The following is a 12,786-nucleotide window of genomic DNA, read 5'->3' on the forward strand; positions in this document are numbered from 1 at the left end:
CCCGTCAGACTTCCGACGGCGCGCAGCCTACTCCACTGCACTTTCTGTGGCACCCTCCCCAGTGGGTTCAAGAAATAGTTCACAAATGAATGAAGGAACCCACGAATTGCTGCAGAGACTGGCTGGAGGAGCGCAGGGCGCGGGGTCCCGGGGTCCCTCTCCTGGTCCCTGCACCGCCTCTCTCCCAGGCATCCTGGCTGAGCGGTCCCCAGGCCTCAGTTTCCCCACCCGGGATTGTGCGACCAGGTCCCCAGGCCAGAGCGGCGGGCGCGAGGAAGCCGCGCGGCAGCTGGGGCTTACGCGTCGGCGGGACGTGACTGCCCAGCCCCGGCCTCCGGCCGCGCACGCGCGCCGCCGCCCCTCCCGCCCCGCCCGCTCCCCCGCCCCCGCACGAGGCCCGGCGCGCGCCGGCGCGGGGGGCGGGGGCGGCGGACGCCGAGGGCGAGGGGCGGGCCCGGCCCGGCTCGGCCCGGCCGCCCGCGCGCGGCTCCTGCAGGCCCCGGGCCCGGCCCGGCGGCGGCGGCGGCGGCTCCAGCTCCAGGCCTCGCGCGCCGCAGCCATGGCCCTGGTGACCCTGCAGCGCTCGCCCACGCCCAGCGCCGCCTCCTCCTCGGCCAGCAACAGCGAGGTGAGCCCCGGGTCCGCCGCCCCGGCCGGCTGGGGGGCAGCGTCGTCCCGGGCCTGGGCCGCGCGTGCGGGGCGGGGGGCGACGGCGCGGGGTCCCCGCGGGACCAGCCGGCCTGAGCAGCTGGCCTGGAGAGCCAGTGCAGTGACCCCCCCCCCCCACCTGGGGGCAGCTGTGCGCGAGTCGCCCGTCCTGAGATCTGTGACCCGTGGCAGCTCTAGGCCCTTTTCCCGTGTGCCCGGCTCTGTGTGTGTGAGACTGTGGGCGACTTTGGTCCTCGGCTGGGGACTGTGCAGGGGTGATGCTGTGGGAGCGAGGCCACCAGTCCTGACCGAGCACAGGTGTGACATCTTGAACCTGGCTGCACACCTCTCAGGTCTGGCTGTCTGTGGGACCCTGACTGAGTGCTCTGGCCGCTGTGCAGCGGAGACTGGATTTTCACCTTTCATCACGCCATTTAGGGCTGGGTGTTCATGTGCCTGTGTCCCCCTGCCTCGGCCCCTCCTGGGGTTTGGTGGCTGCATTCCCCGAGCTGAGGGTAGATGGCTGCCCTGGGAGGGTTTTTGAGGGTATTTGTGTGACCCGAGTTCCTGTTTTGCTGACTCCTTGCTCTGGGGCAAATGGGGGAACTGGCACCCTGAGTCTGCAGGATGGGAGCCCCAGCCTCTGAGCAGGTCACTCCTCTTCAGCTACAAGGCTGACCCTCTGGGTCCAGTCTCCACCACCCTCCCTTAGAGAACCCTTTAAAGGCTTCTCATCCAAATTCCTCTCCATGGCAGGGCTGAGCGTTGGCCTGCAGACGGAGCAGCTGGAGGAGGAGCCCCTTACTCTCTTTAGGGGAGGCCCAGGAAGTTGCCAGGCCGGCTCTCGGTGGGGGAAGTTGACTGGCTGTGTGAGTCTCTGTGAGACGGAAGGGAGGGGACTTGGGCTGGGTCTCGCAGCCTTGTCTCCTGCGATGTAGCTTTTCAGCAGGGTTTTGCTGAGATTGGCAGGAACGTGTGCAGCCAGGCTGCGAGGTTGAGCCTCCACAGCCCACTCCTCTCCAAGGGCCGCCAGTGAGTTATCTCTTGTATAGACAGAAGGTTCTAGCACTCCCCCTCTGTGAGCTGATTAGAAGCAAACGGACATTGGTTGCTGCTTACTGTTACTGAGAAGTTTGGCTGCCTATGGCAGCTGCTCCCCACAGAGATCTGTTCTCGTCCATCATTCCTGTTACTTCTGTCTGGCAGTTTACAAAGTACTTTACAATGCACTTCATCTCCTGTTCTTTTCGCAAAAAGTATGTGAGCTGAGGGGAGAGCTTGGCTTCAGGAAGGGGTTGCCCAAGGGCCTCTCTGCCTGCGTTTTCTGATTCCTGAACCCCACTTGATCTATTCCTGTCTTAGACACACTTCTAGAATTTAATTTTTAGTTGAGATATGTTCACCTAACATAAATTCACCATTTTAAAGTGTACAGTTCAGTGATCTTAATATATTCACAAGATTGTGCAACCATCACCACTATAATTCCAGAACGTTTTCATCACTGGGAAGAAACCTGTGGGCACGACCTGCGGCCTCCCCTTCCCATTCTGCCCAACCCTAGGTCTCCACTCATTGGGTTTCTCTCCATGTTTGTTCTGCACGTTTCATGGAACTAGAATCATCTGACCTGTGGCCTGTGTGTCCAGCTTTGTTCACTTGGCCAGGGTTCCTCCATGTTGTATGGTGTTTCATTACCTTTTTTTCTTTTCGGTACCTAGCATTGGACCCAGGGGTGCTTAACCTCTGAGCTCCATCCTTGTCTCTTTTTAGTTTTTATTTTGAAACAGGATCTCCTTGAGTGACTTAGTTAGGGCCTTACTAGGTTGCTGAGGCTGGCCTTGATCTTGCTATCCTCCTGCCTCAGCCTGCCCCGAGTCGCAGGAATCACAGGTGTGTGCTACCTCGCCTGGTTACTTCATTCCTTTTTTTGTGTTTGATAACACTGTTGTACACATGTACCACGTTTGGTTTCACATTTGTTTTCTTTCCACTAGGTCCATTTTAAATTATTATATAAAGTGTCTTTTTTTTTTTTTTTTTTTTTAAACCAAGCACCAAGGACCTAGTTGAGCAGAATAAAACTCAGCTGGATTTTATTTGACTTTAGTATATCAGCAGCCTTTTTTGCTCAATGAGGAGCAGAGGTTGGCCTGTTTTCAGGAGGGTGAGGCTGTCTTCCAGATGTGAGGCCAGAAGCCGGCTGGAAGGGAAGGCAGGTGTGTGTGGAGTCAGCAGATCCGGGTCCAGACTGGCTCTGCCTCAGGTCTTCTGAAAGGAGTGGGTCACCTCAAGACGCTCTGTAGCTTCTCTGGGGTAACCCACCTCACCTTGCCTTGCATCAAAGCCTCAGAGGCTGACCGAGAGTTAAGTGGCTGTGAAGTCTGCACCCCCACGTCCCTTTATCACTCATCAAAGGGCAGCTCCTGGGTGAGTCACAGACACCTCAGCAGCTTCCAGACACAGCTGTGGGACTCTGAGGGAAATCACAGCCCTGGGCCCTGGAGCAACTCTCTCTCCTCAGTTTTTTTTCCCTTTTCTTTTTCAGTCTGTAACTATCTCATGCATGAGCCTTATCTCAGGTCCTTTGTGGGAACAGGCGGAGCAGAGAGTAGATAAATCAATAGCTTTCAGGAGTGGATCATAACATTGTTATTTTTGACCAAGATTCAAGGTGACCGATTTTCATAAGCAAATTGCCAAGTGGTTTTGTGGGGGAGCGGCCAGGGTTTCTCTGCCTGGGCCCTGCTGACCCCTGGATCCCGGGGTTCTCTGTTCTGGGGGGCTCTTCACAGGCTGTGCCATGCTCAGAGCTTCCCCTCCTGCACCCACTAGATGCCAGTAGCACCCTCCAACAACAGCAAACGCCTCTGGACGCCACCCAGTGTCCCCTCATGGAGAGCTACCCGGTCAGAGTGTTATGCTTCTCTGCAGGACCCGGCCCGGGGTCGGGTTTCACTTCTCCAGTGTGGGGAAGGGACCCTGAGCGCCTGGATGCCTCTGCATGGTGCGAGCCTCATCTCCTCACCACTAGGGATTCCGGGACCCTTGGTGTACTCATTCTTGTAGGAACTGCCACCTCCCTGTTGGGGGTGTGCCCCCTGCTGCGCTGGGCCTTCTCCTGGCCTCCTGGGCCTCTGCCTCGACCTGCCCTCAGTGGGCCTCTCCTGGCCATCCAGCCTCCCCAGGGCTTCCTTCTCCATTCACTGGGCGCCTCTGTGTACGCCCCTGGGGTGCGGAGGTGTTTGGGGGGCACGCGTGATTTCTGCTTATTTCTGGAAAACAGTAAAATAAAAATAAATGATTGGGACTTCAGTCAGAGTGACTTTTGGAGTTCTACCTCTCGGCCTTTCACTTTTAGAAATTATTGGGTATTACTTCCTTTCATTTATATGAATGAACCAGCAGCCTGGAACCTTCCATATTAAACATTTAAGTCTTTTTGCGAACCAGCAAGAGTGTCTCAGGCCTGGGAACGGCCAGCTGCCTGGCGCCCTCCATGGTGCGAGACTTGCCTGGAATGGATTGCTTAAATGCTCTTCCTCCAGGGCTGTCGCGGGGTTGGCAGAGGAAGTGGATTCCATTAAACACAGCCCCTTCCCTTTAAGAGAAAAAACAAACAACAGCAAAACCAAAAATGAAATGAAATGACCCAGGGTGAGATCTAGAGCAAGTCTGAAGAGCACTAAGGGCTGAAGGACTGTCAGGTAGGAAATGGTCCCTCGGGGCTCAGCCCTCCAGGCCGTGGGTGGCAGGAGGGTTGGCCTACAGTTAGAAATCTGGAAATTCCTCCTGGGAATCACCCCAGGGGAACAGCAGACCAGGCTGGCCAGGAAAGGGCAGGGCTGTTCAAGTGGCCAGGTTTCCTGGACATCTTTATCTCTCCGACACCAGGGCAGAGGGCCGGAGCCTGCTGTCGGAGGCTTGTTGACAGTGCTGTCTGGCTGTGACATTCTCTTTCTTTCTCCCTAGTTGGAGGCTGGCAGTGATGAAGACCGAAAGTTAAACCTCAGGTAAGGAGGCCTTTCATTTTTGTTGTTCAGTCTTTCTTCCAAACAGGTTTGGGATACTTTTGTTCTCTTCTTAAAGAGAAAACCTCAGAAAGAATACACCAAGTTTTTTTTTAGTGCTTTTACAATTATTCATAAAGCATACATAAATATAAAAGTACTGCTTTTAAAATCTCCAGGCATGGAGACATGGCCCTGTGACCAGCCCAGCTGTTGTGGAGGCTGAGGCAGGAGGATCACAAGTTTGAGGCCAGTTTGAGCAATATAGTGAGACCCTGTTTCAGAAAACAAACACAAACAAAGCTGGGGCCTAGGTAGTGGCTCAGCGGTAGAGCGTTTGCCTAGCACGTTCGAGCCCTGGGTTCCAGCCTCAGCACCACATAAAACAATAAATAAATAAAATAAAGGTATTGTGGCCAACTACAACTAAAAAATAAATATTAAAAAAATAAAAATAAAAAGCCGGGCACAGTGACACATGCCTGTAATCCCAGTGGCTCAGGAGGCCGAGGCAGGAGGATTGAGAGTTCAAAGCCAGCCTCAGCAAATTAGTGAGGCCCTTAGCAACTTAGTGAGACCCTGTCTCTAAATAAAATACAAAATAGGTCTGGGGATGTGGCTCAGTGACCGAGTGCCCCTGAATGCAGTTCCCAGTACTCCCAAACAGAAAAATTATACATGTGTAACTGTAAACAGCTTTGGTGGGGGAAGGGGTGTTGTTGGACCTGGAGCCCAGGCCCCTGAGCATTCTGAGCCATGCTCTTCCCCTGACCGTACCCAGCCCTGTACACACCTTTGATAATACGCAATAGCATTTGGAAAAAGAAGGAAAAGAATCACCATTATTCTATCAGCTTAGCATTACCGTTGTGCACTGTTTTATGTACTTTCTTGCAGATTTTTCCTCTGATGTTTCGTTTTGTTTTGTGTTTTGTTTTTGCAGTGCTGGGGATTGAATCCAGGAGTGCTCTTACCACTGAGCTGCAACCCCAGCCCTTTTTGTATTTTGAGACAGGGTCTCATCAAGTTGCTAAAGCTGGCCTCCCACTTGTGATCCTCCTGCCTCAGCCTCCCAAGTTGCTGGGACTCCAGCTGTGTGCCACCACATCTGGCTTTTCCTCTTTTTTTTTTTTTAAGAAAACAATTATTTTAATATGCCCTCATTTTTTTTCATACTACTTTTGATAAGGTAGCCTTTTGAGGTAAGCATAGCACTCATTTGAAACAGATATTTAGACCCTAAGTTAACAGTTAACTTGAGGTGTTTTTTTTTTTGTGTGTGTGTGTGTGTGTGTGTGCTATGCTGTGCTCATTAAAAAAAAAAAAAAAAAAAAAAAAAATCCCTTAAGATACCATCCTCACTTACCAATGATATTTTTTTTTGTTGGGTTTTTTTTAGGGGGGGGGTACTGGGGATTGAACTCAGGGGCACTTGACCACTGAGTTATATCCCCAGTCCTATTTTGTATTTTATTTAGAGACAGGGTTTCCCTACTTGCTTATGGCCTCGCTGTTGCTGAGGCTAGCTTTGAACTTGTGATCCTCCTGCCTCAGCCTCCTGAGCCGTTTGTTTTGTTGTTGTTTTTGCCAAAAATTAAGGTCTTCTCTCTGTGGTTGTTTTTGCTTTGTTTTGTTTTGTTTCGTTTTTCCAGTACTAGGATCAAATCCAGAGGCACTGAGCTACATCCCCAGCCCTTCCTTTTTATTTTTTATTTCGAGACAGGGTTTTGCTAAATTGTTAGACTGGCCTCAAACTTGCAATCCTCCTGCCTCTGCCTCCAGAGCAGGTGGGATTAATAGGAGTGCACCTTTGTACCCAGCAAGCCCTTCTCTTTAGGAATTTTTTGGTTCACAGAGGATTCAGCACTTTATTATATAATGTATCTCTTTGCACCAAGGAGCCAGTCTTGAAATTAGACCTTAGAATGTTTCAAGAAAAAAAAAAAAGTAAACACACTGTCAGGGATATGGTTCATTAAAGACAAGTCACTTTTATCTTGTGAGGAGAGGAAAAGGAAAAGGAAATCAGTCTACAGAAATGACAGTCAACCGTTCATCCCTGAGAATGGGTATGCTCCTGGTTAACCGCCCAGGGGGACGTGGTAGGGACCTGGTGTGTGTGTGTGGGGGGGTTGAGTCCAGGAAGGGGGACGCTCACTCTGACTGTGGCACGTGCCATCTGTCAGGATTCCCTGGGTAGAAACAGCGGCCTGCAGAACCCAGGAGCTGGGTCCTTGCTCACTGTAGTGTTAGGCTCAGCCCAGGGCAGATGGGCTTCTGAACCCTGGGGATCTGGGTCGGTCGGGGGTTCCCAGGCTGGAAACAGCTGCATTCCGTGGGGGCTGGGCCTGGAGACCGGCCCCAGTGCGGGGAGAAAACAGGAAGCGAAGGCAGGTGGTGAGGAGGAGGAGAGAGGGGCTGCTGGGGCTGCTGCCACCGAGGGCGGGGTCGCCGACTGCCCTCCCCTCCCCTGCCCCCTCTCCCCTCTTGTTCAGGAGATGACCTTGAGCTGTCACTAGACCTCCCTGGGGGTCATGCTAGCTGCCTGTGCGGTGTTTTCCATTGTTTGTAAGTGGCGGTGGGTGACATGGAGAGGTCTATGTGGCCTTTCTCAGTAGGAAGGAGCCCCTTCCTCTGCCTGGTCGGGAGCTGGACGGGGCCTTATGAAAGCATGGGAGTCATCCTCAAAACCACCCTGGAGGGGCTTCTCCCCGGGTGGGGGGGGGTGAGACAGTGTGGTCAGAGGAGGTCACAGTGGCACTTCTGTTGCTTCTGGCCCTGCGTGTACTCTCCCTCATCACCTTTCTGTAGACAGTTCAGTTGTCCTGTTCACTTGGCCCTCTTGGACCTGGACTTGAGGGAACGTGGCTGAGAGCGCCAGGTGGTCCCAGGTCGCCCTGGGGTTCCACACTCAGGGCAGGAGCTTCCCAGGACGCCAGTCCCCCAGCCCTGAGGCCCCTCCTGCACACAGCAGGTCCTGCATGCCACTGTGACCAGGGGTGGGGCGGCTCCTCCCAGCCCCCCCCCCTCCTCTGTCCCTTTAACCTTTGACTGAAACTCACTCAGGCGTCCTCATTTGCATTCTCAGGCCCGGTCAGCCTGTCTGGGGGAGAGGTCTAGGGTGGCCAGCTGTTTCTGTTTACCTGGGGCCAGGGGAGTCAGGGCAGCAGATTCTCTGCCTGGGGTGATCCTGGAGGGACCCCTCTGCGGTTTAGCTTCTGGGGTGTGGCCGGAGACCCAGGGCACCTGGGTTCCTGTCTCCCCTTTCCTTCCCTCTGTGTGTCCTAGAGTCAGTGCCCTGTCCCTGGGTCTCCATCCTGGGATGTAACCAACTGTGTATTTACAATATTCAAGAAAAAATAAAGTGCCGGGCTTGTCACTGCCGCTGCCACGGGCTGCACTGAACTGGACAGACTCCCTGTTTAACATTCTTCTCACCATGTTCCCTGAACAGTGTGGTGGAGCTTTTTCACTGTGTCCCCGTTGCCTTGGGGACCCTAAGTGATCAGGAGAGAGGATTCAGAACGCACAGGGTCCCAGGTTGTGTGGGGTGGCACGCCTTTTATATCTGGGATGGAGCGTCTGCAGTTTGTGGTGTCTTCAGGGTGTCCCTGAACCAGTGCCTGTGGGTGCCAAGGGACACCTGTGGTGGTCACATCTCAGTGCATCGGAGGAGTCACTGGCTCCACCCTGGGCAGCTGCTGCTGAATCCCAGGGAGCGCGCCTGCCTCCTCTTCTTGAACCCCTTATCTCCCCTGTTGTGTCGCTGGGCCACCCGTCACCCCCTGGTGGGACCCCTGTGTGCCTGTGTCCCACTTCTCTCTGTGCCCCCCCCATCCTCTTGACCTTGCTCTTTGGGGTCTGACAGGGCTGTTCGCGCTCCGTGCCCTGCTGTGCCCAGGCCACCTGCCTCCTTTTCCAGCGCCTCTTTTCCTCGTGGCGGCCAGAGGTGCTCTCAGGTGTGTCCGGCTTCCCTCAGAAGCAGGCAGTGCACAGTTTCCATCCTGCCTCCTGGTGCAGGTGTGTGTGTGTGTCCCGTCACAGTGGTGACAGCGCTCTGCCTGCACACAGCATTTACTGGTTGGGAGCCATGGACTTTGGACCCTGCAGTTCACTACAGGCCAAGGAAGAGCAGGTGCAGAGGGGAGTGCGTGGGCGCAGCCACCAGGCCTGTGTCTGGCTCTGCCCTGTGCCAGCTCGGAGTCCCTCTGCCCCCCGGCTCTGGTCTCTGCTGCAGCTCGGGGTGCCTGCCCCCGTGATGCTCCCCCAGAGTCCGGTGCCTCTGGCTCCTTTGTCAGGTTGGGTCCTGTGTCTCCATAGTGTCAGTTCCCAGTGTGGAAGGATCAGCGGGCCACCTCCCTGCTGGGGCTGCATCGGGTCCTGAGAGGGCCACCTCTGGATGCTCTGGCTGGGAGCCGGCTGCTTCCGTGCCAGGCGCGTCCCCACAAGATGTGGTTAGGGATGCGTACGGGCACGGAGTCAGCGCCGGGACCTGACAGCTCCTCAGCAGGCCTTCTGGGAAGTGTCTCGGGAACTGACCCTCTCATGCTGGGAAGGTGATGATGTGGCAGTAGAGCGCGGGCCCCCCTCCGTGCCCTGCTTTCTGCCTGGGCAGATGGCTGCGGCCCCTCACGGGACCCTGTTGGACGCAGCGCTCCTCCACTGTGGGGTCGGCTGTGGGAGCGGGCGAGCAGATGGCCCTGCTGGCAGCGGCTCCTGGCTCCCTCGGCACCCCAGGAGCCGGCTCGGCTTGGCACGAGACGTAAGTGGTTGTATGCCAGGCAGGGCACTGGGGGGTGATGGGCTGTGTTGTCCCAGAGTGTGGGCTGCGGCGAACGGGTTGTCTTCTTTTCTTTTTTTTTTTTCAATACTTATTTTTTATTGGGCACGACACCTTTATTTCACTTATTTATCTTTACATGGTGCTGAGGATGGACCCAGGGCCTCCCTGTGCTAGGTGAGCGCTCTCCTGCCCAGCCCAGCGCAGCCCATGAGTCCAGCCCAGCCCATGAACGGGTGTTTTTCTTTAATCTGTTGTTTCCACATCACGTACATGAGAGTCATGGAGTCCTGTGGTCCTCTTTTTCGCTTGTCCTGGCAGACTTGGGCCCTGTGGTGAGCTGGGGTGTCCGGTTTTGCTTGGTTTCGATGGAGGACTTCGATCCCTCCTGCACCTCGCTCTGCTCTGTCCCCTACATTCTCCCCTTCTGGTGTCCACCCAGAGCTCCACGGGGAGCCTCGTTCTCCTCACAGCTCTGGGAAAGTGGTCGTCAGGGCAGGGTGGGGTCGATGTCCTCAGCAGACCCCACGTCCCTCTCCTTGAGCACCCCTGGTCACCCCCGCACCCCCAGGTTCTGCTCTGCTCTGTGTGGGGTCATGACCTCTGTTGTTTTCTGTCCAGTTAAGTCCTCCCTGTGGAGCCCCGACACCGGGTTCTGCATCCTGTGCTGGAGGCCTGTCACCTAATGCCACCGTACAAGTCACCACAAACTTAACAGTTAAGACCACACGTGTCTGTTGGGCTGGGGGTGGCGCTCAGTGGCAGAGCACCTGCCTCGCACGGGGGAGGCCCTGGGTTCCATCCCTAGAACCCAGAATGCCGGTGCACGGGTGTCATCTTGAAGTTGCCGCGGGTCAGGACCTGGGCACATTCAGCTGGTCCTCTGCTGGGCTCTCCTGGGCTGCCGTCAGGTGTTGGCCGGGCTGGGTGCCATCTGCACCCCGGGCTCTCCTTCCGGGCTCCTGCGGTTCTGGGTCAGACCCATGTTCTTGCAGCCGTGGAGGTCGGGGCAGTCAAGGCCAGCAGGAGAGGCTCTGCGCGTCCCTGATCGCGTCCACACCCCAGGTAGCAGAGTTTGCCTGCCTGCGAGCCGTGTGCGAGAGCCTGGCTCAAAGTAAAAACGACAGAGGGCTCGGGTGCAGCTCAGTGGCAGAGTGCCCTGGGTCCGTCCTGGGCCCCTCACCCCCAGAAAAGAGAGAGAAAACACATAAGCAAGTGGATTTCAGGGTCCCGTGTAGGGAGGGTGCCGAGACGGGCAGCGACGCCCAGCAGTCCTGGGGGGGAGCCCAGGGGCCCCGCACCACAGGCTGCTCCTGCTCTGGGCCCGGGCATCTCCTGGACTTGCCCCACTTGAATGTGGTGCCCTGGGTGTCACCTTCAGTGACCTTTACACTGACTGGCTTTTCCTAGAGCTTTGGTTTTGGGAAGTGATGGGCCTGTGTTTGTCCCTGCCCTGTCCTTTGTCACCTTGTCGAGGGTACTCTGTGACCTTGGGGAGTCTTCGTTTCAAATAGGCCAAATAGGAGCTCAGGGTGCAGCTCAGTGTTAGAGCACTCCCCCACCTGGCCTCTGGCTCCATCCCCAGCACCACACACACACACACACACACACACACACACACACACACACACACGTCCACCATGCGGCCAGCGCAATGGTTTCATTAATGAGGTTCTTGGCATAAAAGTTAACTAGTGAGATCGAAATAAACACACAGACTCAGTTACCTTTTTCTATGACCAGGTCCGAGACGGCTCCCCTCTCTGTTTGCACCTCTAACCACCAGTAGGGCAGCAAGGATTACTCAGGGCTAGCAGGAGAGAGAGAGAGCGAGCACGCCAGGGAGTGGCCTTTTATTGGGGAACAAGAAATTCAGGGGAGAATTCCATCCAATGAAGGTTGAGGGGGGCCGCACTCCAAGGTCAGGGTCAGTGATTGGCCCCAGGGTCAGTGGTCAGTCACACCCCCACATGGACGGGCTCTCTCATCAGGAGAGGGCCGGGAAGCTGCGACACAGTTAGCCAGAGCGCCTCAGACCCTAACCGGGAGTCGCCCAGTCACGCGTGAGAATGGCTCCACACACACACACACACGCGCGCGCGCGCGCGCGCGCGCGCATCAGAATCCAAAGCTCCAGCGACACAAACCTCTTTTCAGTCATAAACATTCAGCAGATGCTTCCTCCTGTCCCTCCTCGGGGTGCAGGTTCTGGGACTTCTCTGAGGTCTGTCCCTCGGTCCTTGGCAGCCGGCAGCCGAGCTGAGATGAAGGGAGGAACTTGGTCTTAGACCAGGCGGGGCGGCCAGAGCCAGCCTGAGGGCAGCACTTCCTCGCCTCCAGCCACGGCCCTGGCCCTGGACCAGCCGTGGCCGCCCGAGTGGACTCGTCTGTGTTCGGTTTTGCACTGTGCAGCTGACTAGGGTCCTGGACCGTGTCCAGGAGTCGGGGGACAGAGGCTTCCTGCCATCTCCCTCTGTGCTTTGGTGATGGAAGCGCTCAGAGATCAGCGTCCATTGCCTCTGACCTAATCTGCCTGCTCTGGGGCCACTGTCACCACATGGTCATTGAACTCCTACTGTGTACCAAGCCACGCAGTGTTGGAGCAGCCGGGGACACCGCAGTGGGTAGGACACGACTCCTTCCCACGGCTGGCTTTCTGCCAGAACCCGGCCGTCAGTGGGGTGAGGAAGAGCGTCGCCTGCTCCTCCCCGTCCCCCCGTGGGGTTCTGCACCCCATCTGTGCACAAGTGCCATAAGGGGGGATTATAAACAGTCCTTCCCAGTCTCAGGACACGATGACCAAGCCCCCCAAGGCACAGCCTGCTTTCACAGAACGAGACTCTGCCCGAGATCTCCGCGGTGTCTCTGGCTGTTCTCACTCATCTCTCACCAGGCGGCAGGACGGGGCTCTGCAGGGCTCTCCCCTGCTCCCGCCAGGCGCTCAGGACCAGTCAGAGCGGGGTGCTCTCAGTAGGTCCTGCCCCCCACCCCCTTGTCCACCTGAAGCTCCTGTGGGACTGGCACACTGGGTGTGAAAAGGTATTCACGGGTGCCTTTTGGTTCAGGCTCTGGGCTGGGACCTTGTGCACTGACTCCTGCTTCATACCTGACGAGCAGGTGACGTGGGGATGTTCCCCAGCTTAGGCAGCTGCTGCCGGATAGGCCTCTGCCCAGGACCTGCGTCCTCTGCTGCACTCTCCGCAGAAGACCTGCAGGGCTATGGGCTGTGTGTGCCTTGCTGGCCCCTCCCCTGGGTCCTCACAGGTCACCCTAGGGTCCCCATGGGTCACCTCTGGGTCCCCCATGGCTCCACCATTTTTTTTCTTTTTTTTTCGGTACCAGGGATTG

The 12,786-nt window shown here is 56.3% G+C and overlaps 1 protein-coding gene across 4 annotated transcripts in view; it reads left to right on the plus strand.

Annotated features, from left to right (window-relative positions):
* Positions 1-506: 506 nt before the first annotated feature.
* The window catches only part of Ssh1 (slingshot protein phosphatase 1), a 60,217-nt gene continuing 47,937 nt past the window's right edge, over positions 507-12,786 (plus strand). For 3 of the 4 annotated variants that reach the window (XR_013155344.1, XR_013155343.1, XM_077108889.1), the window contains exons 1-2: positions 507-628; positions 4,621-4,661. Coding sequence is in view for 1 of the 4 variants with exons in the window: in XM_077108889.1 (XP_076965004.1) it covers positions 560-628; positions 4,621-4,661 (110 nt within the window). In the remaining 3 variants the exon portion in view is untranslated. Of the gene's footprint in view, positions 629-4,620; positions 4,662-5,604; positions 5,861-12,786 lie in introns of those variants that run through there. The other variant, XM_077108893.1, reaches the window with a different exon arrangement.

This window comes from Callospermophilus lateralis, chromosome 1, assembly GCF_048772815.1.
Source record: "Callospermophilus lateralis isolate mCalLat2 chromosome 1, mCalLat2.hap1, whole genome shotgun sequence".
Taxonomy (NCBI): Eukaryota; Metazoa; Chordata; class Mammalia; order Rodentia; family Sciuridae; genus Callospermophilus; species Callospermophilus lateralis.